This window comes from Octopus bimaculoides, chromosome 23, assembly GCF_046866305.1.
Source record: "Octopus bimaculoides isolate indiv1 chromosome 23, ASM4686630v1, whole genome shotgun sequence".
NCBI lineage: Eukaryota > Metazoa > Mollusca > Cephalopoda > Octopoda > Octopodidae > Octopus > Octopus bimaculoides.
Window position 1 is genome coordinate 37,012,922 of NC_142950.1, and position 22,349 is coordinate 37,035,270.

General features: G+C 34.4%; 2 protein-coding genes across 11 annotated transcripts in view; both read left to right on the forward strand.

Annotated features, from left to right (window-relative positions):
- The first annotated feature begins 1,262 nt into the window (after nt 1-1,262).
- LOC106873973 (gamma-tubulin complex component 5) lies at nt 1,263-20,534 on the forward strand. The gene is made up of 22 exons (XM_014921520.3): nt 1,263-1,346; nt 3,410-3,519; nt 4,618-4,729; nt 5,702-5,798; nt 6,041-6,120; nt 7,049-7,323; nt 7,777-7,857; nt 8,608-8,701; nt 9,475-9,694; nt 10,227-10,423; nt 11,024-11,139; nt 11,421-11,695; nt 12,143-12,389; nt 13,668-13,833; nt 14,315-14,377; nt 15,177-15,271; nt 16,242-16,335; nt 16,528-16,648; nt 17,382-17,524; nt 17,720-17,928; nt 18,911-19,011; nt 19,887-20,534. Exons 1-22 carry the CDS (start codon nt 1,278-1,280, stop codon nt 19,928-19,930), a joined length of 3,009 nt encoding a protein of 1,002 aa, XP_014777006.1. The 5' UTR covers nt 1,263-1,277; the 3' UTR covers nt 19,931-20,534.
- A 1,641-nt stretch (nt 20,535-22,175) lies between these two features.
- The window catches only part of LOC106873968 (uncharacterized), a 32,631-nt gene continuing 32,457 nt past the window's right edge, over nt 22,176-22,349 (forward strand). For 6 of the 10 annotated variants that reach the window (XM_089340262.1, XM_089340264.1, XM_089340266.1 and 3 more), the window contains exon 1: nt 22,176-22,312. Coding sequence is in view for 4 of the 10 variants with exons in the window: in XM_089340258.1 (XP_089196384.1) it covers nt 22,311-22,312 (2 nt within the window). In the remaining 6 variants the exon portion in view is untranslated. The remainder of the gene's footprint in view (nt 22,313-22,349) is intronic. The other 4 variants (XM_089340258.1, XM_089340259.1, XM_089340260.1 and 1 more) reach the window with 1 other exon arrangement.

The window sequence follows — 22,349 nt, forward strand, 5'->3', positions numbered from 1 at the left end:
TTTCTTATCCAAGCAAATAAGAAAAAGAGCAATAATTCCTACAAAATGATGGATGATACTCAAGAATATAACTCAAATTATTCTTTATATTCTGACTTCATTTTCCTAATTTATGAAACGTTATACTAATATTTAATGTTTGTTCATGCAAAAACTTGGAATTATGCAGAATATGAGATTTGATTATTCAAGTGTAAAGTTTTATACATTTTCATAGGACTTTGAACTCTATATTTTTCAAACTTTACAGTAATGACCACACCCACTTAAGAATCAAAACAATCTGTTTTCTTCTTCCTCTCTTTTCTTATCTTTCCTGTCCTGCTTTCTAAAATTGACATCTTGAAAGGTCATCTAGCCCTTGTGAGAAAATGTGTTTATTTACAAATATGTAGATAGGTATACAATAAGAAAGGGAAAGAGAAAGAAAAGAAAAAGTGCTTTATAATGAAATTTCAATGCGTTGACCACATCAAATTGAAAAGAAACCTCTCTCTCTCTCTCTCTCTCTCTCTCTCTCTCTCTCTCTCTCTCTCTCTCTCTCTCTCTCTCTTTATCCTTTATATTCTATGCCATCAAATGGGGAGAGGAAAACGGGTATGTCATCCCCGAAGAGAGAGAGAGCTCAACAAACCATGAAATGGTCATTCATGAGATTGTTTCCCTCTATTTTGCTGCACTCAGAAGCATGGAAAGAATGCTAGGCTCTGTAATATGTATGCATGCATGTAATATGTAACGTGCAAACATACATACATTGCTAAAACAATTTACAATGCCATCCACAAAAAAGACTCTCCTGAAATAAACTTAGAAATCATCTCTGTTATGGAATACATTCATAAGCACCAACACAAGGAATACTGGTGGAATATTCCCATCAAAACTTCAGTGAAATGTATACATAACAGGCCGGATATTGTTGTTTGGGACAGAGGGGCAAAGGTATGTACCATCATAGAGGTCAGCTGCCCTCCAGATATAAATGCCTCTTTGGAAATCAAAGAAAACGAAGATATTTATGGACAACTGCTTTGAAACCTCCAGCTTCTGTATTCATATTCATACTCCCCCCTTCCACACACACACACACACGCGCGCGCGGACGCACTGGCGCACGCGCACACACACTATTCATTAATTTGAGTCAGTGTTGTTTCTCTTCAAGATCCTATAGAAATAAGAAAATCCCATTTCTGATATGTAAGAGGTTGGGCTGTGGTAATCGTTTCAGTTCTCACGGGAAGAGAAGAGAAAGATTCGAGATTGAAAGTAAGATGGCGCGAAGGAAAGTGAATTACGAACATTTGTGCAGGAATTTAATTAAATTAGTCTGTGATATCAAGGTAAAAGACATACATATATACGTATGTATGTGTGCAGGTGCAGATTAATCAATGATTAGCCATCTAAAAGCACTGTTTATATTTTGAAATCTGCTGAACACTTGTCAATTGTTGTTGTTTGGTTTTTCTTTCCTGTCGATGTTTACCGACGATGATTAACCAAATAAAATATTTAGAATCTGTGGAGAAACATCGTTAATTAACTAATCCAGTGTCTACCTAATATAATAACTACCAATTAATCCTTTCTATTAATCATCACTCATTGATCTACCATCTCTATTTACGAAATATAGACATCATACTCGACACTCGTGTCTTCAATATTGAATTATAAATGATTTTACAAATATTTATTAACTAAATAAGCATGATATAAATTTGTATTGTCCCAGTTTCTACCGATAATTAAATTAAGTGACTTTGTTATTGATGTTGCGATGTCCTGGTCGAGCAGACAGGAATATAGTAATGGATAGTTTGTCGTTCTTTAGCCCTGACTGAACAGGTTTTTATAATTAAAAAATTACCCAATCCTTCTCCGGGGTATTGCATAATTCGATGTTTTTCTTGTAGGAAGATTTTTATCTATTATTTACGACGATGAAGGGGCTCCCACCCTCGTTTCCCCGTATAGAGTCAGATGTTTAGCCTGAGATCAGCCATAATCGAAAGTATTCCTGCCATAACCATTCCATCTATTTTCCAGACAATGGACAGCATTACCTACTTGTCTTTCGTTTAAGATGGCTGGGTGTGATTTGAGGGAGATTTATTTACTGTTTCCAGCAGGTCATTGGATCCTGTTTGTTCGTAGTAGGTTGTCAGTTGAATGACTTGGCACTATGTCCACGAATTAATTTCACATGTCCACTTCGAATGATGAGGTTTATCGTATGGCGTCTAATATGGATATCCCAAACTCCTGTTGTGTGTTCTTGTCTGTTCTGTTCCTATATTGTTATGGTTGGATAAGCGCTTATACACTTTAGCACTAACTCCCCCCCCCTTTGTTTTTTGTCCGGCTGTGACAATCCACCTCAGAGTGCTCAGCATTAGCTTAGCCACGTACACATACACACAGGATCGTGACGAAGATGAACAGTGTGTGAGCACTGTTGTGTAACACTACCAGTTCAGTCGGTCAAATGCCTGGATGTGATCTGCGTATCGCCAGTTCACTTCTACTGGCTGCTATTAATCATATGAGTGCACAGGGCCATCTTAAAGAATGTTACAGTCCCTTAGGATAAAGCAGGGCACTGGTGCCCCAACATATATAATTACAGCACACATAGATTAGAATTGGTTCCTTGAGACCCCTGGATAACTGCCCGAAGAGAGCACTGTGAATGTTGCATGATTGTTATTATTTTTGCCTCCAATTAACTATGGCCAAGCTGACCTATGTTCAGAGGACTTTCAATGGTGACCATCATGTTTTTGCAACTGAGCCTCACACTATTTAAAACAGTTGTGTGATTTGAAGGAGATTTGGCTGCTATTTCTAATAGGTTTTGCAACCCTTGTGGGGGCCCCTTTCAAGATGATACTTCAACCATCAAATCTTTTCCAAATGTTTTTAATACATTTATTTTTAATGTTGCAGCTGTTGATGGTTATTGTTTACCAACATTACAATCATTAGTTCACTGTATATCTAACTGTGAGAATGAGAAAGGAGTATCTGAAACTGTGTAGAACTTATATCACAAAGGACTTTGCTTAAAACAGACTGTATTATTTTTAACCTTTCCTTACCATTGTTTACATCCTTTCCTAATACACAGCTGTGCAGGACACACACACACACACACATGTATACAAGCAGGTTCTGTCAATCACATTCTACTCACAGACTATTGATCAACATGAGGTTGCCACTTTACACAATGATTCCAGCATTCATATCTACCAAAAAACGACTTCTTTGGTCTCTTCTTCTATAACTTACAAATAATATCCCTTCTCTTTTTTCTCAACTGCTTCCAATTCAGTCTTTTATGAGGACCCACACTTTCATCCATTATCCTGTATTAATTCTTTAATGTCTCTACTTGCAGGATGAGACTAGCGATGACTTCAAGGACAGCTATTCTTATGCCATCTCCAATTTTAAATATCATCGATTCTTGTCAGTCGATTCACACAAAGTTAACCAAAAGATTGATGGGTAAATATTTACTTCGACAATTATTTGCTGTAAAATTAATTAACTTTTCAGTATTTGTATTTTTTGTTTCTCTTGTAGAATGGCAGAATATATTCTGACAGAGGTAAACGCATAAAATAATGGCATTTCCATGCGCTCTATTTTTATTTCCTGCACCTTATTCTCTCTCTTCCTATTGTAATCATTATTTTCTTTGTGTCTAAGTCTAAAAGAAAATATTTGTCTGTCTCCCTTCTATTCATCAATTCATAACACTTTCATTACCATCACATTTATACAACAAATTTTTTACCTGCTGAAAATGTTTTGTTTTTTTTCTCACCTCCACAGTGATGTTGTATTTGATCCAAAATTGAATTCTGTCTTGAAAACTTCAAAGACTGAAAATATGGACTCCTTACACTCCTCAGGGAATGTTTTCAAATTTGGTCCAAGTTCTTTTGTATCATTACAGATTTCTGCTCATTGATGCTCTCTGTCATCTTTGTAATGCTGTGTTTTATTTATGATCCTCATTGTCATCATTTGAAGCCTGTGTCCCATACTGGCATGAGTTGGGTGGTTTGACAGAATCCAGCAGCTTCAAGGACTGCATTGGGCTCCGATGTCTGCTTTGGTATGGTTTCTGTAGCCAGGTGCCCTTCCTGATACTAACCACTTGTGTACTGGGTGTGTTGTTTTTGTGGCATCAGGAGCTAGCAAGACAAAACTCTCCTTTGCCTGAGGGAGGCAGCCTTATACCAGGAGATGAGAAGTTTGAGAGAAAGGGCTTAAACAGAACAGGTTTCTTGCTATAGAGGAGCAACAATGACTCCTTACATTACAGAAAAGAGTGTGGGAGTGACCAGGGTAGTGTCGGAAAGAGATGCAAAGGAAGAAACCTCAAATATCTACATTGAATATGTAGGACAGTTTTATTTAAAGACTAAGATATGTCTACATCTGTCCTTATATAATGATGCTTTGCATTTCAATAAACACTACACATCATCTATTGCCAACTGAAATGGAAAGTGTATGTTATCCTGTACCTTGCATGCTATCAAAATAAAATAATTACTCTCATCACATGTCTTAATTTGAATCTTATTACCTCAGATTATGTGAAAAATTTGCTGTCCACTCCCAAGATGATAAGGCTAAAGCTTTAAGAGAATTAACAACTAAATTTCTTGGTCTACCATTATTTGACCAGAAAATGTTTGACCATGTAAGTATGGCACCAGGTTAAATTATTTTATCATAAAATATTTTAATCTTGTTTTTGTATATTGGTAGAAGAATCAACTATGGAATAGATAAACACATCATCATCATATAATGTCTGTTGTCCATACTGGCATGGGTTGGACAGTTCGTGGTTTTCTACAGCTGGATGCCCTTCCTAACGCCAACCACTCCAAGATTATAATGGGTGCTTTTATGTGCCACTGGCTTGGGTGCCACTTGTATGACACCGGTATCTGCCATGACTGCGATTTTACTTGGCTTGATGGGTCTTCTCAAGCATGACATAATGCTAAAGGTCTCGGTCATTGCCTCCATGAGGCCCAATGCTCGAAAAGTACTCAGCCATCTCGCCATTATTATTAAAGGTGGTGAGCTGGCAGAATCGTTAGCACGCTGGGCAAAATGCTTAGCAGCATTTCATCCGTCCTTATGTTCTGAGTTCAAATTCCGCCGAAGTTGACTTAGCCTTTCATCCTTTCGAGGTCGGTAAAATAAGTACCAGTTGAGCACTGAGATTGATGTAATGAACTTGGCCTCTTCTCTGAAATTGCTGGCCTTGTGCCAAAATTTGAAACCATTATTATTATTATTTATTCATTTAAGTGATTATGAACATCAAAAGTTTTCATTCCATATTTGTTCCTTTTTCATTGATTTCTGCATATTTCCATTGCCATTCTAACATTTTATTGACTTCCATTAACATAAGATTGGCATTTTCTTCCTTTCCAAAACACAGAATTAAATTGTTGCAGTACATCTCCTTTCTAAGATTTATTATAATTTGTTATAATTTGTGTGTGTGTTTATAATTTATACACATATTCATCATTTTTATACACATTTTTAATTTATAAACTTATTTATAATTCATATATAATTCAATTTATATATATATATATGTGTGTTCATAATTTATAGCCATATTTTATTGATTTCATGCTTTTAACAGTCGGACACACATTACTCGATTCTGAGCCTTTTAATTGAACTTGCTAACAGTCCAACTGGGAGCAGTACCTATGAATCTAGCAAAAGTATCACTGTGGGTAAGTTTATGAATTCCTGTTGTTGTTTAGCTGCAGGTAACTCTAATTAGATAAACCTTTGATTGAAAAGATTCTAAGTTGCGACGAGTCTTAGGAACCTAATTTGTCGAACATTTTGAAATAACAAGAACAAATCTCTACACTTCTTCCTTTGTATGGGGAGTGGCTATTATTTTTAGAAGTAGTTTTGATAAAATTTCTTTTTTTTTTTTCTTTTATATATATTTTTAACATCATTTCAGAAGAAGACAAGGATTTTGATTGGGCAGCGTATCTGAGGGAGGGCGAAGATGTCTACTATGGCTCATATTCAAGTTCTTCAGTAAGTTGTCTTTGCTTTTTTTTTATATATATATTTGATGCTAATGGAATAAATTCTATTTAGTTGTAATCAAAGATTAAATAGTAAACATTATGGTCTGAGGGTAGTTTCTTGTAACAGGTACAAGTACAGGTACCCAAGAGCCAGGTAGCAGTGTTAAGTCTAGCACTCCGGAATAGAAGAAGTGTGTCTCAAAAGCTTCCACACAGTTTCTGTCTACCAAATTTCACTGATAAGACTTTGGTTGACCTGAGGCTATTCTCAGAATGCACTGCACAGTGGGATCGAACCCAAAACTGCATAGATGCCAAACAAACCTTTCAGCCAATAACACAGCCATGTCTACATCTGTTTGTAGCTATAAAGCCATGTCAATGATTGAATGTTGGGCCTCAGTGACAGGCAACTGAAACCTTTGGTAACAAACCATGCTTGGGAAGACCTGTCAACCAAGTGAGATTGTAGTCGTGGCCAATGCTGTTGTTATGTAACTGGCACCCGTGCCAGTGGCACGTAAAATGCACCCACTTCACTCTTGGAGTGGTTGGCATTAGGAAGGGCATCCACTTGTAGAAACCTTGCTAAATCAAATTGGAACCTGGTGCAGCTCCCTGGCTTACCAGTTTTCAGTCAAACCGTCCAACCCATACCAGCATGGAAAACGGACGTTAAATGATGATGAAGATGATTATATTAAAGTTAATGGATTAAATACATTTTCTTGATTAATTATTATTTATATTATTAATTATATTTTACATACACATCTTGGGGCTCCTGTAAGCATCTCAACAACTTTTAATTCATTGATAAAATCAATGTAAATTTTTAAAAAGCAAAATAAAATATTTTTTATTAAATGTCATGTTTGATTTTTTGACAGATATGAATTTGATCCCTTGATGCTTGCTTTATTCCATTCAATTAGGAATTCAGTGATCTGGATGATGATGAAGATGATGGTGTTGACTACATCAGAGAAGCTGATGAGACAAAAATAAAAGATTCTGAACAAATGGTCCCTGTTGAGAGTTCATTAAAAGATTTAAATATTTCTAAAAACACTTCAGAATGTCGAACACAACCAGAAGCCAACATATTGGGATATGAATGGTTAAATAAAAATATTACCACTTCTTACTGGAATGGAACACCACAAAATATTCCTGAAAACAGCAACTACTATAATATTGTTAAAGAATGGTAAGGACCTAATTATTTATTGAAGTCTTCCTAATTATATCTTTTGGTTTAACTTATATTGTATTGTTTCGAAACGGATCAAATATGAATGAAAATCTCTTTTTTTATCATCAATTTTGTCTTCTCTGTCAACCCACTTCATCACTTTTGTAGTTTTATATATTTTTTGCTTAATTATATATATTTTGATAAATAAATTCCATTCTTCATAACTTTCCCTATATAGACATGTTTTTTTTTCAAACAAATATTACAAATGTACATAAATTTACCCCACAACTTCTACTCTATCTCCTACTTTTATCGTTGCAGTTTCTTTTCTATTTTTTGTTTCCTTTCCAAACAATTTACCTTTATAAAATACTCTCATTAGTATTTATTGCAAAATATCTAAATGTGCAGAATATGTTGTAAGTGTGTGGAAATAAAGGCAGTCTTGAATTTTACTTTCAGGGAACTCTATGACCACAGAAGTTATCCATTTAAAAATAAACAAACTGTGACTGAAAGCCAAATTATTCGTGAAATAATATGGTATGATTCTTTTTCACTGTTTTTTTGTATGATTTTTATCATATATTTCAGCCCTTACATTTAGATTTATTTCTTGGTTCTATATTGTTGTACAGTCCCCACTCATAGAAAGCTAATAAATGGTAACAACCAATTTCGTGTTTTTCAAGCATTTAAGGTAGATTAAGCTTTGCTGGACATTGTTATAATTCTTGGTTCCACTTTGATTAGTGTATATGTGTGTAGGTATATTTGCATTTTTTTTTTTTTTTTGGCCAGAACTCACACACACATATATAATGTTTTTACATAGTAGACGTGTTTAACCCTTTCATTATGTAAATGCCCTGAAACCCCTTGTGGTCAAGTATTACCAAACTACTGAAAACTGTCCAGTTTTATAATTTCATATAATTTCAATCAAAATATTCAGACAAATTGTGTTTTTTAAGTGATTTCACATGGAAAACATTTACGCACCAAACAACATAGTTCCAGGATTCATTTTGTATCCCTTGATTTAGAACATCCTGAATGTTTAGTTTCGATGAAATAAGTTTTCTTTTGAATTCGTGATTCACCCAGTATTTTTTTTTTCTGTTGTTTTATTTTTTGTTTTTTCGGTTGTGTATTTACACACACACACACACACACAAGCAGCTGTATTTAATCCTTCTGATACTTTTGAAAAAATACAGAAATTTTTTTGAGTAGTTTTTGTATTTTACTTCTTTCACTTGAACTATTTTCCAATGATATTTTCCTTTGTAGGATGTTGCTTGGTACTTCTGACACCTTTATATTTCAATATACTGGAACAAACTACAAACTTCGAGAAAATATTCGACTGACACATCTTTCTCAAGTAAGTTATGTGATTTTAATTCTGTTCATTCACAAGTATTGGAAATTTTCAAATGAATTGAGGATTCTGATATTTCCCCTTAGATAGAAGTTTTGAAAGTGTTTGTGTATGTCTATATTTCTGGTTCATCAACGCTGACTCAACACGTGTATGGTCAATGGCTACTGCCAAAGATGAAGCGAAATGGAATGCAAGGGTTTTTATATCCTTGGGTAGGCTCCAGATACAAACTGGTCTTTCCTGCATTGAAAACAAACTGTTGCAAACATACAATTGGACAGTTAGTAACTGATCAATACATGCAACTAGTTTGGCAAGCCACTGGATCATGTTCATTCTGCTATTAAAATAGCTTGGTCTTTCAGCAAGTAAATCCTTTTTGTCTTTTATGTTAAGGGTCCATCTTTCAAATTTGTATTCCTATTCAAAATCCATCTGTTCAAAAGAGCACTTTCTTTTGCAAATGTTTCTTTACACATAGAGATGCTTTAAATTGATGAAACTTCCAAATTAAAGACGACCTAAGAATCCAATTTATGAAACGCATAACTCATGCAATTTACTATTCATTTGCTGTCAAACACATATATACACCATCAAAATTTCTGCACATAGTTAACATATCATAAAACATAAATAAAATTTATCATTTGTTTTTATGTCTGTTTTTCCAAGCTGGCGTAATTTTATTCTTATTTTACCAAATGCTTCAAAATAGTAGATTTTTCTTAGTATTTTTTCTAAGAAAACTGGACACAATTTTTGTTTTCCAGATTGCACTTGAGAATAGTGTGCATATTTTCCTGAAGGCAGGTGCTCTGATAATGGAACTGATGTCATTCATTGATTCTGTTTCTGAGAAACCAGTAAATATCCAAGAATCTAAAGAAACCAATTCTTTGACTTATGAAGCCTTTGCATTTTCTATTGACCAATTTGTACATGAATATAAATCAGTGCTGTGCAAGTTGGAACAGAATGTACAAAAACAAGGTAAGAATAAATTTTAGCTTTGGTAAAGTCATCTTTAGTATTGTTTTCTTCCACTTTCTCGTATCAAAATAAAATAAAGGAAACAATATATTTTATACTTCAAGCTGGCAGAAACGTTAGCACACCGGGCGAAATGCTTAGTGGTATTTCATCTGTCTTTACATTCTGAGTTCAACTTCCACCGAAGTCGACTTTGCCTTTCATCTTTTCGGGGTCAATAAATTAAGTACCAGTTACATACTGGGGTCAATCTAATCGACTGTTCCCCTCCCCAAAAATGTTGGGCCTTGTGCCTTCAGTAGAAAAGAATATATTTTATACTTTTTTTAAAAATTATCTTCAATCTCCTTCACTCTGAATGACTGCCAGTATGCTTGTGTTGCATCTGAACAAAAACAGAGATGACAGTCACTTTACAAGCCTTATCCCCTGACAATGTTACAAGTTTCCCTCCTGTATCTTTATTTAAAACTTAAGACTTATATTTATATGAAGGCATTTTATATTCATATTGAGATTGTTTTTCAAACAGAGACAACAATTACAATTCTTATTCTACAAAAACAACTTGAACCCTGGATTGAAAAACTTACACTTATTTATAATATTTATGTGAATGGTGTACAGAAGTTTAAATCAGTTGAAAGCAGCAGTGAAAAAGCAGCTGCTTTATTGAGCTGTCTCTATGATAAAGTGATGGAATTACATCTCATGAATCAGACAAAATTGGTAAGTCACTGTCATCAGAATTATTATTGTATTTAATGTAATGTTTTTCTTTTGTTCCCAAAGAAGATATTAAAAATATTTCAAATTAAACACCTCCATGATTCAGTTTTATCAAAATCTTTTTAAAAGATTTTCAACAATAAATATGGAATATATACTGTTTTTGATGTAGAAATATCATATGTAGAGCCTTCCTACATGACCATAATAGGAAACAAAATGATATCAAAACATGAATGTACAATCTACACAGATGATATATTCATCATATAAGACACACTGGAACTTATTAAGGGAAGGAAGACCTAGGAAACAACTCTGTAAAATTTAACATTTAAAACGCTACAAACCTTAGCTGTAAAATGACTTCATTTTCAGTCATCAACATTCAGAATGACAATAAGTTACATCATGTTTATCTACATTAATTAGATCATCTACATCTAATATGCAGATAAATACTTGTACTTGTATTTAATAATATTTGATTAGTAACTGTAATCAAAGTTGTATTAATGTGATATTGTGAGCTTTTGAATAATTCACTTCTCCTGTAGAATATTTTCTAATACTTTTCCTAATTGTTCTTTCTCTTTACAGCTCTCAATAGCTTTTCCTTTATGGATTAATACAATTCGACCCTATATTAATATTATTGATGAATGGATCACCAATGGTCAACTGCAGGATTTTCATAAAGAATTTATTATTCAAAGGTAAGGTTCACATAATATATATATATGTGTGTGTGTGTGTGTGCTTATATAATATATATATATATATATATATATAATGGAAGCTTATTAAGGCAGATTTTCTGTAGCCAAATGCCCTTCCTTGTGCCAGTCCTCACCTGTTTCCAGGCAAGATATTTCGCCAAGGCCAGCCATCTCACAGAATACCAGAAAATAAATTAACACATTGCTAAATACTGAATAATTCTTTACACTTAAAAATACACTGATTTCTCTCTCTCTTTTTCTCTTTTTCTTTCTAGAAGTCAAATACCGTTGACCCTTGATGAAACATTCTGGGAACAGTCACTTGTCATCAAATTTTCCAACACTAACTCACAGAGTCCTATTCTTGAGAGCGAAGTTAAGGATGATGCTACCAGTTCCTTCAGTGAGGTTGCTTATGTCATTCATGACTGGACACCCCATTTCTTGAACACTATTCTAGAACCAATTATTAAAGCAGGAAAATCTATGGATGTTTTCAACACCCTGGACTGTTTGAATACTTTGTTAATCAAACAAAATCCTTTACAATGTAAGTCTGTGCTTTCACTTCTTTTAACATTTTCATACCAATCCACCTGAAAGTACATCATTTTAAAGTGTCTTTGCTTAAAATGGAACCTATTATAATTTTGTGAAAGAACTTTTTGCTAAGTTATGTTCCCACACCAACTTAATAATGAAAAAGTAAGTTACTTGACAAAATCCTTCCATTTATTTTATTATTTTCCAAATAAAAAAAAAAATCTGGCACTCTGTCAGCTATAATGAGTGTTCTAGTTGATCCAATCAACAGAACAGCCTGCTTGTGAAATTAATGTGCAAGTGGCTGAGTACTCCACAGACATGCTTAATGTAGTTCTCAAGAAGATTTAGTGTCACACTGAATGTGACAAGTCTGGTCCTTTGAAATACAGGTACAACTCGTTTTTGTCAGCTGAGTAAACTGACTTTTTATTTATTTATTTATTTTTTTCAGATCAGAATTCCAAGTCATTGTTTGAAATGTTTCTCACCTGTCTTAATGAGTATCTTGATAAAGAAGTAAATCGTGGTGGCGGTCAAGATGTCATTCCTTTAATTAATACCAATGATACTATTCATTTAGAATTTCCAACCAAGAAGGTATTGGATGATCAGTGCAACCCTTTATTACAAATAAATCTGGATTCTCTTTTCAAAAAAGGGCTTAAAACATCTTCACCTCAATGTGATGTAAGAGAGACGTAAGTAAAAGAGTATTGCTTTGAAGTCAACATTGTTGTTTATCATCATCATCGTCGTCATCGTTTAATGTCTGCTTTCCATGCTGGAATGGGTTGGACAGTTTGACTGATGGCTGGCAAGCCAGAAGGCTGCACCAGGCTCCAATCAATAATTCTTTGTCATTGTTAAGGGCTACTGGGTTAATCCAGTCGAACTGCAGCACTATCATTATCAAATGGTTCCATAGTAATGCGAACAAAGTCATTTACAGATTCACCCAGTTTGATCTGGTGGGTTTCTGTCCTTCTGTATTAACCCTTTCGTTATTGTATTCATTTTGAGATACTCTGTGTTTCTTTCAATTATTTTAAATATAACAAAGAATTTAGTAAAATAACTTAGTTATCATTAAGCTAGTGTTAGGAACATAAATTGTGACTAAGGTTTGGTGGAAGATTTTAATTCAAAACTTATGGAAACAAGACATTTGTACTACAGAGCCAGAGCCAGTTACAGCCGAGTTAGTAGCAAAAGGGTTAAACCTGAAAAACCTGGATTTCAAGTGACAAATTCCTAAGACAGTGAGCTGGCAGAATTGTTAGCAGACCAGGCAAAATGCTGGGTAAAATTATTGAATCTAATTCTTGAATCCTCTTTGAAAAATTCCGGATGTACACTGTTGTACTCCCTTCACCTCATCTGTTTCATAAAATCCTTGTCCTCAAAGATTGTACTCCATTGGATTGAACAGGTGAAAATTAGGGGGTGCCAGATCTGGACTGTATAGTGGATGGAGACCACTGACCAATCTGAATTTCTTGCCACTTAATTTGTTACCAAAGATGTGTGTGGTCTCACGTTGTCATGGTGAATGTGGATTGTTTCCTGATCCTTCTTTGGTCTCTTCCTTCCCATGGATCCTCTAAGCTTTTTAAGTGTCTCAATGTTCACTGTACAACCACATTCCAGAAACTGAAGGAGAGCAATACCCTTGTCATCCCAAAAAGCAGTCATCATGGATTTCTCAGCTGATTGGCTTGTGGGTCTGTATATATATATTTGCACGCACACACATTTAAAACAATTATATATATAAATATACATAAGATTGATCAAATTTATGTACAGACCTCTGATGAGAACATCAGTTAAGGCTTTTTCCATTTTTTCAATCTACAGAGAAATAGCTAAATTTGTCCAGTTTATAAATCTGCTATATAGGTTACATACATAAATATATATGTATGCGTGTAGATAGATTGATTGATTGATCGATTGGGAATTTGTTTTTCTCCTAGAACCAAATGTCTGATGTCCAGCTGGAAATGTATTCATCCAATAGAACATGTTATGGAATATTGTCTGTATCCTCTCATCAGAGATAAGTGTTTATGGATATGCCAACAAGTTGTACAATCCATAATTACTGACCATAATGTCTGGGATTACTTAACAGCTATGAGGGTAAGTTAATAATTCCTAAAGTTTTCATTTTTGAAAGGGTGCTTTTTTTCTTTTGCATTTCAAAGACAAAAATTTATATTGAATGAAAGAGAAATACGTTTCCTACTTTTGTCACTTATTTAATTCAGAACTTCCATCCTCTGCTGCCTGTATCATCCAGACTTTCGGTATTCTGAGACCACATCGTTCATTCCACTCCATTTTTGACTTATTTTATTTAAGCATGTGGCTTTCTATTTTGGCATGCATTGGAGGAGTGATCACAATCCTCAATTCTTGTTCAGAGTTACTACCATTGCAAATGGGTCACTTGTGCATTGCAATTTGGCATAGTTGCAATAACTGAATGCCCTTCCTAACACTAACATTATTTTATAATGTGTGATCCTTGCGCTAAATGGAAATATAATATTGTCAAATGAATGTGTTATTGTAGAAATAAAGTTTCTTTCTTTCCATCATTCTTTTATTACTGTTTCAGAATTTCTTTCTAATGGAAGCTGGAGACACAATGTTTGAATTTTATACAAAGCTATTTTATGGTGTAAGTAAATAAATTCAATAAGGATTTAATTTTTCTCCTACATAAAATTCTCTTCAAAGCTATTTCTTTAAAACAGTGGGTACTAAAGGGTCAAAATCATATCTTATATCATCATCATCATCATCATTTAACGTCCATTGTCCATGCTGGTATGGGTTGGACAGTTTGACTGGGCTGGCACACTGGAAGGCTGTGCCAGGATCGAGTCTAATTTGGCATGGTTTTCTTTCGCTAGATGCCTTTCCTAATGCCAACCACTGCAAGAGTGTAATGAGTGCTTTTACGTGCCACCAGCACGGATGCCAATTTGCATGACATCGGTATCTGCCATGACTGCGATTTTGCTCGGCTAGATGGGTCTTCTCAAGCACAACATAATGCCAAAGGTCTTGGTCATTGCCTCCATGAGGCCCAACGCTTGAAAGGAACTCAGCCACCACACTTCTGTGAGGTCCAACACTCAAAAGGTACTCAGTAACCAAAATCTTTCTGAAGATCGTTTGTAGGTTTATTAGCTTTTACAGAATCAAAAGGTGGCAAGTTGAGAGATTGGTTGGGGTCTTGCAGCATTTCTTCCACCTCATGAGATTCTGAGTACAAATCTTAGTAAGGTCAACTTCACTTTGTATGTGGGGTCAACAAAATAAAATACTAATCAAGAACTGGGGTTGACAGTACTGACTAATCCCTTCCCCTCAAAATTGCCAGCTTCCTGCTAAAATTAGAAACCATTACTTCTACAGAATCCCTGTGAACTGGAATTAAGTTATCTTCTGAATCAACTCTATTGCTTTTGTAGATGCAGCATCAGCTAGAATCTCACATAAATGTTGCATTCTTGAATCGAGCATTAAGACAAGCTCTTGAGAAAAACTTTCCTGATGAAATTGGCAAGTAAGTCTCCCATTTGTTTCCAATGAATTATTTTTGTTGTATTTATATATAAATTAATGCAAACCTCACTTCTTCGGGATGATATTTAACTCTAATTTTTATACAGCCTCTCAAACATTGCAACAAGTTTATTTTTCTGGTGCTCTACCTTCTCCCTGTTTCTGTGTATCCACCACAAACAAAGTATTCTTTTGCCATTAACCAATTATTGATTCCTCTATACTCCTCCTGTGCACCCCTATTGAGTACACTGCATGAAATTTCTGCTTAATTTTTTTGTGCATATCAAGCACAGCCATTTTCAAGTTGACTGCAGAGTCTTTTCAAGTTTATTCTAAAACCTCTTAATTCTCAGTTTGAATCCTGCCAAGGTCAACGTTAATGTTCATCCTGCTGGTGTTGATAAAATGATTAATTACTTGTCCTGGACTGAAGTTGATTTAATTAATTATACACTCCCTACTGCAACTCACAAAAAAATTATTTGTCGTTTTTTTTGTTTTTTTTAACCAGCATTCAAAAACAATAAAATTACTTTGGTAGGATTTAAAGTGCTGAGATGACAGAATCATTAGCATGCCAGACAAAATACTTAGTGGCATTTCTTCCTGCTTCTCATTTTGAGTTCAAATAATGCTGGGTCACCTTTGCCTTTCATTTTTTGGGGGTGGGGTGTCAATAAAATAAGTACCAGTTGGGCGTTGGTGTCAATGTAACTGGCTTGTCTATTTTTAGCAAAAATTGCTGACCTTTTACCCAATTTTTAAACCATTATTATGACAAGGTTTGTAGTTATAACTTTTTAACCCAAGAATCAGCTCCTATCAAATCAATCCCTCTACCAGCTGATTGTTGTATGATGTTGGCACTATTCTTGTGTTCCGTTGCTAAATCTTGCCACTAGATATTTTTTTTCTTTTATTTCAGATAAGTATATCTTTTTTTTTCTTTGTTTTTTCACTACGTTTAGGCTTTCAGTATTTGTACAGAAACTGCCTCGTCCACCAGCCATCGATGCTGATATGCAGTTGAATGATACAGACTGTATCAACTTAGCATATGCTGTAAGTATTCACAACTCAGTCTATCTTTTAACATTACATTCTTCGTAATTGTTGTAATTCAAATGACTTCATTAGTAATGGATCTTTGTTATATCATTAAATATTTAATAATTATTTTTCATACCCTTTTCTTACTCTCAAGCCACTCACATATAAGGGGGAAAATAATGAAATAAATTGTTTCTACTTCAGATCCCATGGCCTGTCAATATGATTATTAGCTCCAAAAGTATTACAAAATATAATCAGATATTTAAGATGTTACTGAAGATCAAACGTGTAAAATTCTCCCTGGATACTCTGCGCTTTGATGGTAAGCATGTTGTTTTTCTCTATAACACTAACAGAACAGATTTTTTTTGGATCATATTTTGAATTACCAATTCTTTTTGATGAGAATTTTTTTTCTACTCTATGCAATACCCAAAGTAAGGTAATAGTTTTAATGTGATGCAACTAATATTGTGAACCTGTATTTTAAGGAATACATAAAATAGCTACAAAAGCAAAGGCTAAAAAAATAAAATGACTCATCTGCAGAATAATGGAGAATATATAAAGAAGAAGGTACCACTGATTCCAAAGATATTGATATCCATAAATTCTCGCTGATTTTTAAAAATTTATTGCTGACTTCAAAAAAAAGGTGTTGTTGATTTTAAAACGGTATTTCTGGTCTTAAAGGTATTATCAATTTAAAAGACTGAGAATTACCTTTTATAGTTTTGTTCATTAAAAGTCTAATGTTGAAGTCCTTGTGACAGTGTTTACTCTTAAACTTACTGATGTGTGTGTGTGTGTGTGTGTAGGAATTATATTGAAATTCTGTGTTTTACTGGCATCAGTAGATTAATGAATGTAAGGAAATAGTATGGATCAAGCTGTAGAAACTTTGTCAAAACCTACATCTGGAGCCTGGGCAGCCCTCCAGCCTTGCCAGCTCCAGTCAACCTGTCCAACCCATGCCAGCATCGAAAGCAGGTGTTAAATGATGATGATGATTATTTCATACAATGTTATTACTTTTTATCTGTGTTTATTTATAGAATTGGAAAAGCTTCAGGGAAATAGGAAAGAGTTAACTTCAAGTCAAGAAGCATTACGCAAAGAAACAATTCACAGATTTCACATTTTGCGTATGCGTCTACTGTATTTCACAAATACACTTAACTCTCATATAATGCATCAGGTAAGCTTTTGTTTTTGACTTTTTTTTTTCTTCACCTCTTTTTTAGTTACAATTAATGGAAAATTTATGAGTTTCCAGAGAGATATGTTTGACTGTACTGAACCTTTAAAAACTTTCTTTTAATTTTTGATTTATTTCTCTAAGAATATGGTAACATTAAAAGAAATTTTTAAAATTTTTATTTTGTTCTTGCAGATAGTTCATAGTAGAGAATTCCTCAATTCACTGAACACGTCAGTTGATCTGGATGAGATGTTATCCTGCCATGAAGAATATCTGGAACAAATTCTTCAGTATTGTTTCCTGGTGAAAAAGAGTTCTGTTTTCAGCGGTCTGCTTGATCAGATATTGTCAATAGCCCTTCGTCTCAGCAATCATTGGAAAAAAGGAATTGATAAAATCAGGTCAAGTCTAAGACATTACACAAGTTTATTCCAGCTTTTCTTTTTTACTGCATTCCTCTCTTTCTACTCAACTAATTTAATCTCTTTCTACTCAACCAGTTTAAGTTAATTCTGTGAGTGTGTGTAAGTTCTTTTAATTAGAAACAGAAACAGTTGTTTGTAATTCTCTCATTAGTTTCCCGACAAAACTTTTCTCCCTTTCAGTTTACTTTATCAGCTCTGAATCAGTTACCAAAGGGTAAAGAAGTAATTGTTATCCTATGTCTTCAAGTTGCATCCCTGATTAACCTGCTAACTCAACACACACACACACACACATACCTTCATCATCATCATCATCATTGAATGTTTATTTTTCATGCTGACATGGATGGGACAGTTTGACAAGAATCCGTTGGTCCACAGGACTGTGTCAAGCTCCAATGTCAGCATTTGCATGGTTTGGCATGGTTTACACTGCTGACCACACTTTACAGCATGTCTAGGGTGCATTTTTTCATGCCACCAGCACTAGTAAGGTTGCCAAGTAACTTGCAAGACAAGAAAAAAACCCTCAAGTAAGACAGAGAGAGAGAGAGAGTGTGTGTGTGTGTAGTCAGGTGTATTTGATGTGGGGAGGTGGTTCTATGCCAGGTGTCGAGAGGTCAGTGGGACTGAACCTGAAACCATTTTGTTGGGAAGCGAGCTTCTTAACCATACAGCCATGCCTGCACATCCACACACATGTACATGTCCAGCCTTTTCACACTCCGTAGCAGGTCTGATTTGTGAAACTACCAACAAGAGATCTAGACTGCAAAGTAAACATAATATATATAATGAATGAACAAGTTTAAACACATTCTTGGAGTTATTGCTATATAGAAAGGAAATGGCGACTCTACAGCTATTACGAATAAGTATGCAAATATTATATTCATGATGTGAACTGATCTAATTTTGTCATCAAATTTTTATATTTTGAAAATTGGATTAATTTCAGTTTGGAAACATTGGCAGTAATGGAAGAGAATTTTGCTAAATGGATACCATTTTTACAATGTTGTTCTGCTGTAAAGATCACAGTTGAACGAGATTCTCATTGTAAGAAATCAGTCTTTTTTTTTATAATATTTCTCCTGGTGCTCCAATACTAAATTATTTGTTCTACAAAATTTGAATTCTTTAAAAAATAATTCACTCAAAATAATTTACACCTTTTGAATATTTAAAATCCACTAATTATTGTGAGTTATGTAGGTGGAAGCATATTTAATGAGTAAATAATTAAACGGCTAACATATAACAACATTTGCAGGGAAAACAAAGTAATATAAGTCAATGGCAAATATTATTTTCATTAGACAAATATTATTTCATCAGATTAATGTTACTTGTATCGGACAAATTTTATTTTCATCAGACAAATATTACTTGTTTTTGTAAGTCTTTTGTCTGCTGTAGAGTTTTCTCTTGATACTGAAGAACCAACAAAGAAATCTTTAAGACAACTAAACTGTACACTTGTCGATTTATTTCATGAAATAACAATTATCATTGTGTTAATGTATTGCAATGTTGTAGTTAAAGTGTCTTTATTCACTTCATATTCATTTCTTCTGCTTTTTATGTTTTAATATTATTTCTAGTGGAGTAAAGATTATTTGCCAACATAACATGGCAGACCTGGTTTAGGACGAATGTTGTTGTAACTTAGCCCCAGGAGACATTGTCTCCAGCTGGCTATACAACACAATCTGTGTCCTTATATTTTCGAACACAGATTGTGTCGTATAGCCAGCTGGAGATGATGTCTCCTGGGGCTAAATTACTGCAACATTCGTCCTAAACCTGGACTGCCGTGTTATGTTGGCAAATAATCTTTACTCCAAAGTACTGTTGCTGAATATCTCTCCTTGTGAGATTTACAAATAGTAATTTTCTAATTATTTCTCGTGTTTGTTTTTGTTTCTTTCCAGTGGAGCACCTTTTGTCATCTTTAACGATGTCTTGCAGTGTATAGTCGTTATCTTAAGAAGAAGGTGGCAAGTCTTATTTATGTCAGACATGTTCTTTAATATATTAGGTGTGTTGACCTGATTAAAGAAACATCCTTAAAATAAGTACTACATGGCTATACAACCTCTTTGCAGTCAGGTGGACTGAGCCAGTGGAAAGTGCATGGATGTCACAAAGTGCCTTATAAGAAGATACAAATTGCCTGTCTTATGAAAAGCCGTCCAGAACTTAGCGACTTGAACTGCTACAACCCTGGGAATGTAATTACACAAGCTGTGAAGATGCAGCCGCCATAATGGCATGTTGACCTTGTAATTTGGATAACTTTTCCACAATGTCCAGGTTGCTTTCTGACCTCCTAAAGTTATAAATGACAAAAAAGAAAGCAAGGTGGCAAAAAATAAGTTTACTGTTATGTAATTTATATTCAAAATTCTTGCCAAGTGCCTAAAATAATGCTGTATCATTGCTTGCAGTTGTGCAATGTGAGAGTTGACACGTGCAAAATCAATAGAAAGTATTGATTACATTTTTACAAACACAACCTTGGAAAAAGAAAATATTTATTAAATTGACTATTTAAAATTATCAATAAATGTTAAAATCAATTTCTGTGTTTTCATTATGTTTACAAAAAGAAATATGTATGTCATCATTATCATCATCATCATGTATTTATTTTTGTAAGTTTTTCTTTAATGTATGTAGAAATTTCTAAAGCAACTGCAATTTTATTTACTAAATTTATTGTAAAATCTTCCTGAACTAGATTCTTTTAGATGCCTGGACGGCTCTTAAGAACCAGTTGATAGCTTCTGTTACTTAGGTAACATAATTAGCAGTGAGGGGAAATGTTCCAAAAGTCTTGTCGCCATAATATGAAGAGGCTGAAACAAATTCATTCAACTACAAATGGTTTCTCTCAAAGTGAAAAGCAGATTGTATGATTCTTGTGTAAGTATTGCAAAGTTGCAGGTTGTGAGATGCAGGCCCTGAATGGAAAGGATTTGTAAAGACTAGAAAAAAAGAAATTAAGTGAACATGCTCCACTGGATACCCAAAGACTAGCATAGCAGTATCGCTGCAAACTGATACAAGAGCAAAGGAAATTATTGGATCAGGTAATGAAGGAGTCATAGCCCAATCAATCAGGAACAGAGTTAGCCTAGATGAAATGCTGTTTGACTTTGTTCCCCAAAACGGTTTCACAGATGCAATTTTCCTAGTGAGACAATACTCGGCTAAGAGCGAGTCACTCTGTCTAGCATTTGTTTGGTTGGAGAATGCTTTATAATTTAGCAGCAGAATGGAGTAAGAGTGGACAGTGAGTTGTTGGACCATGGGTAGGGAACGTGTACTTCAAAAGGTGGCAATGAATACTAGAACTCATTATTAGTGGGTTCGTCAGCATGATGCTGATAATTTGACTGTATAATGCATCTAATAATTTGGGTTTGTTAGATCATTGGCTGCAGACGGCCGAGTTAGCGGTAATGGGCTTCGACTTCGTACTGTCAGTATTTTGTTAATTATGTAACTGGATCTCACTTTCAAAACGTGGAGCGAGAGAAGGAAAAGAATGAGGACAAGGTTGACTCAAAACAAGGAAGTATTTTTTAAGGGCCACCTCATAGAATACTCATGATGATAGACTGAGAGAAAAGGTCCGAGCCTCTCTGTGAAGTCGCTATTGAAATTTGCCCAGTCACTTAGTGAGAGTTTTAACTGTGAGTGACCCCATTTCCATTATTTAATATGAGAAATTATTCAATTTCTCCTCTTTTAAGTAATTTTCTCCTACTTAACGCTGGTCGTTGAAACACTGAACGATATACCTCGGCATAAAAACAAAATCTCGTATTTTTAACTAAAAAAAAAATCCCACTCTCAACGAGTACCAAAACTGAGCTGGCCGCAGCACAGCCGCGAAATAGAAATTCTTCCGCCGGCCGCCAAACAAACTAAAAATGATTGTCGAAAATTACTTTGTTTTAAGTTTATTTCTTTGTAAAACAGTACTACCATAAAGAACATAATTCATTGAAAATTTTCTAATTTTCTTAGTTATTTTACCTGAAATTTACAATTATAGGTTCGCGATATGAAAGTAGCATTTTTTTTTTCCTAAACAAAAAGTATTTATCTGAGAAGATAAATAGGTGAAAGAAAAAAAATAAAATGAAACAACTCGAATAATTAATCGCTATTGTCAATTATGTAGACTACCTTTTACCATTGCGAGAGTGTAACGGAAACGACGGCAGCCGACAGTGAAAGACGGCAGCTCAGCAGCCGCGCCATTTATTATGCACATGTACCACGTGACTCAAATAAACATGTCGACCATGTTGAACTGACCACTTTCGAATCATCGCCCAGTAATCATGTACGTACATATAATAATCTTCAAATCATGATTTGCT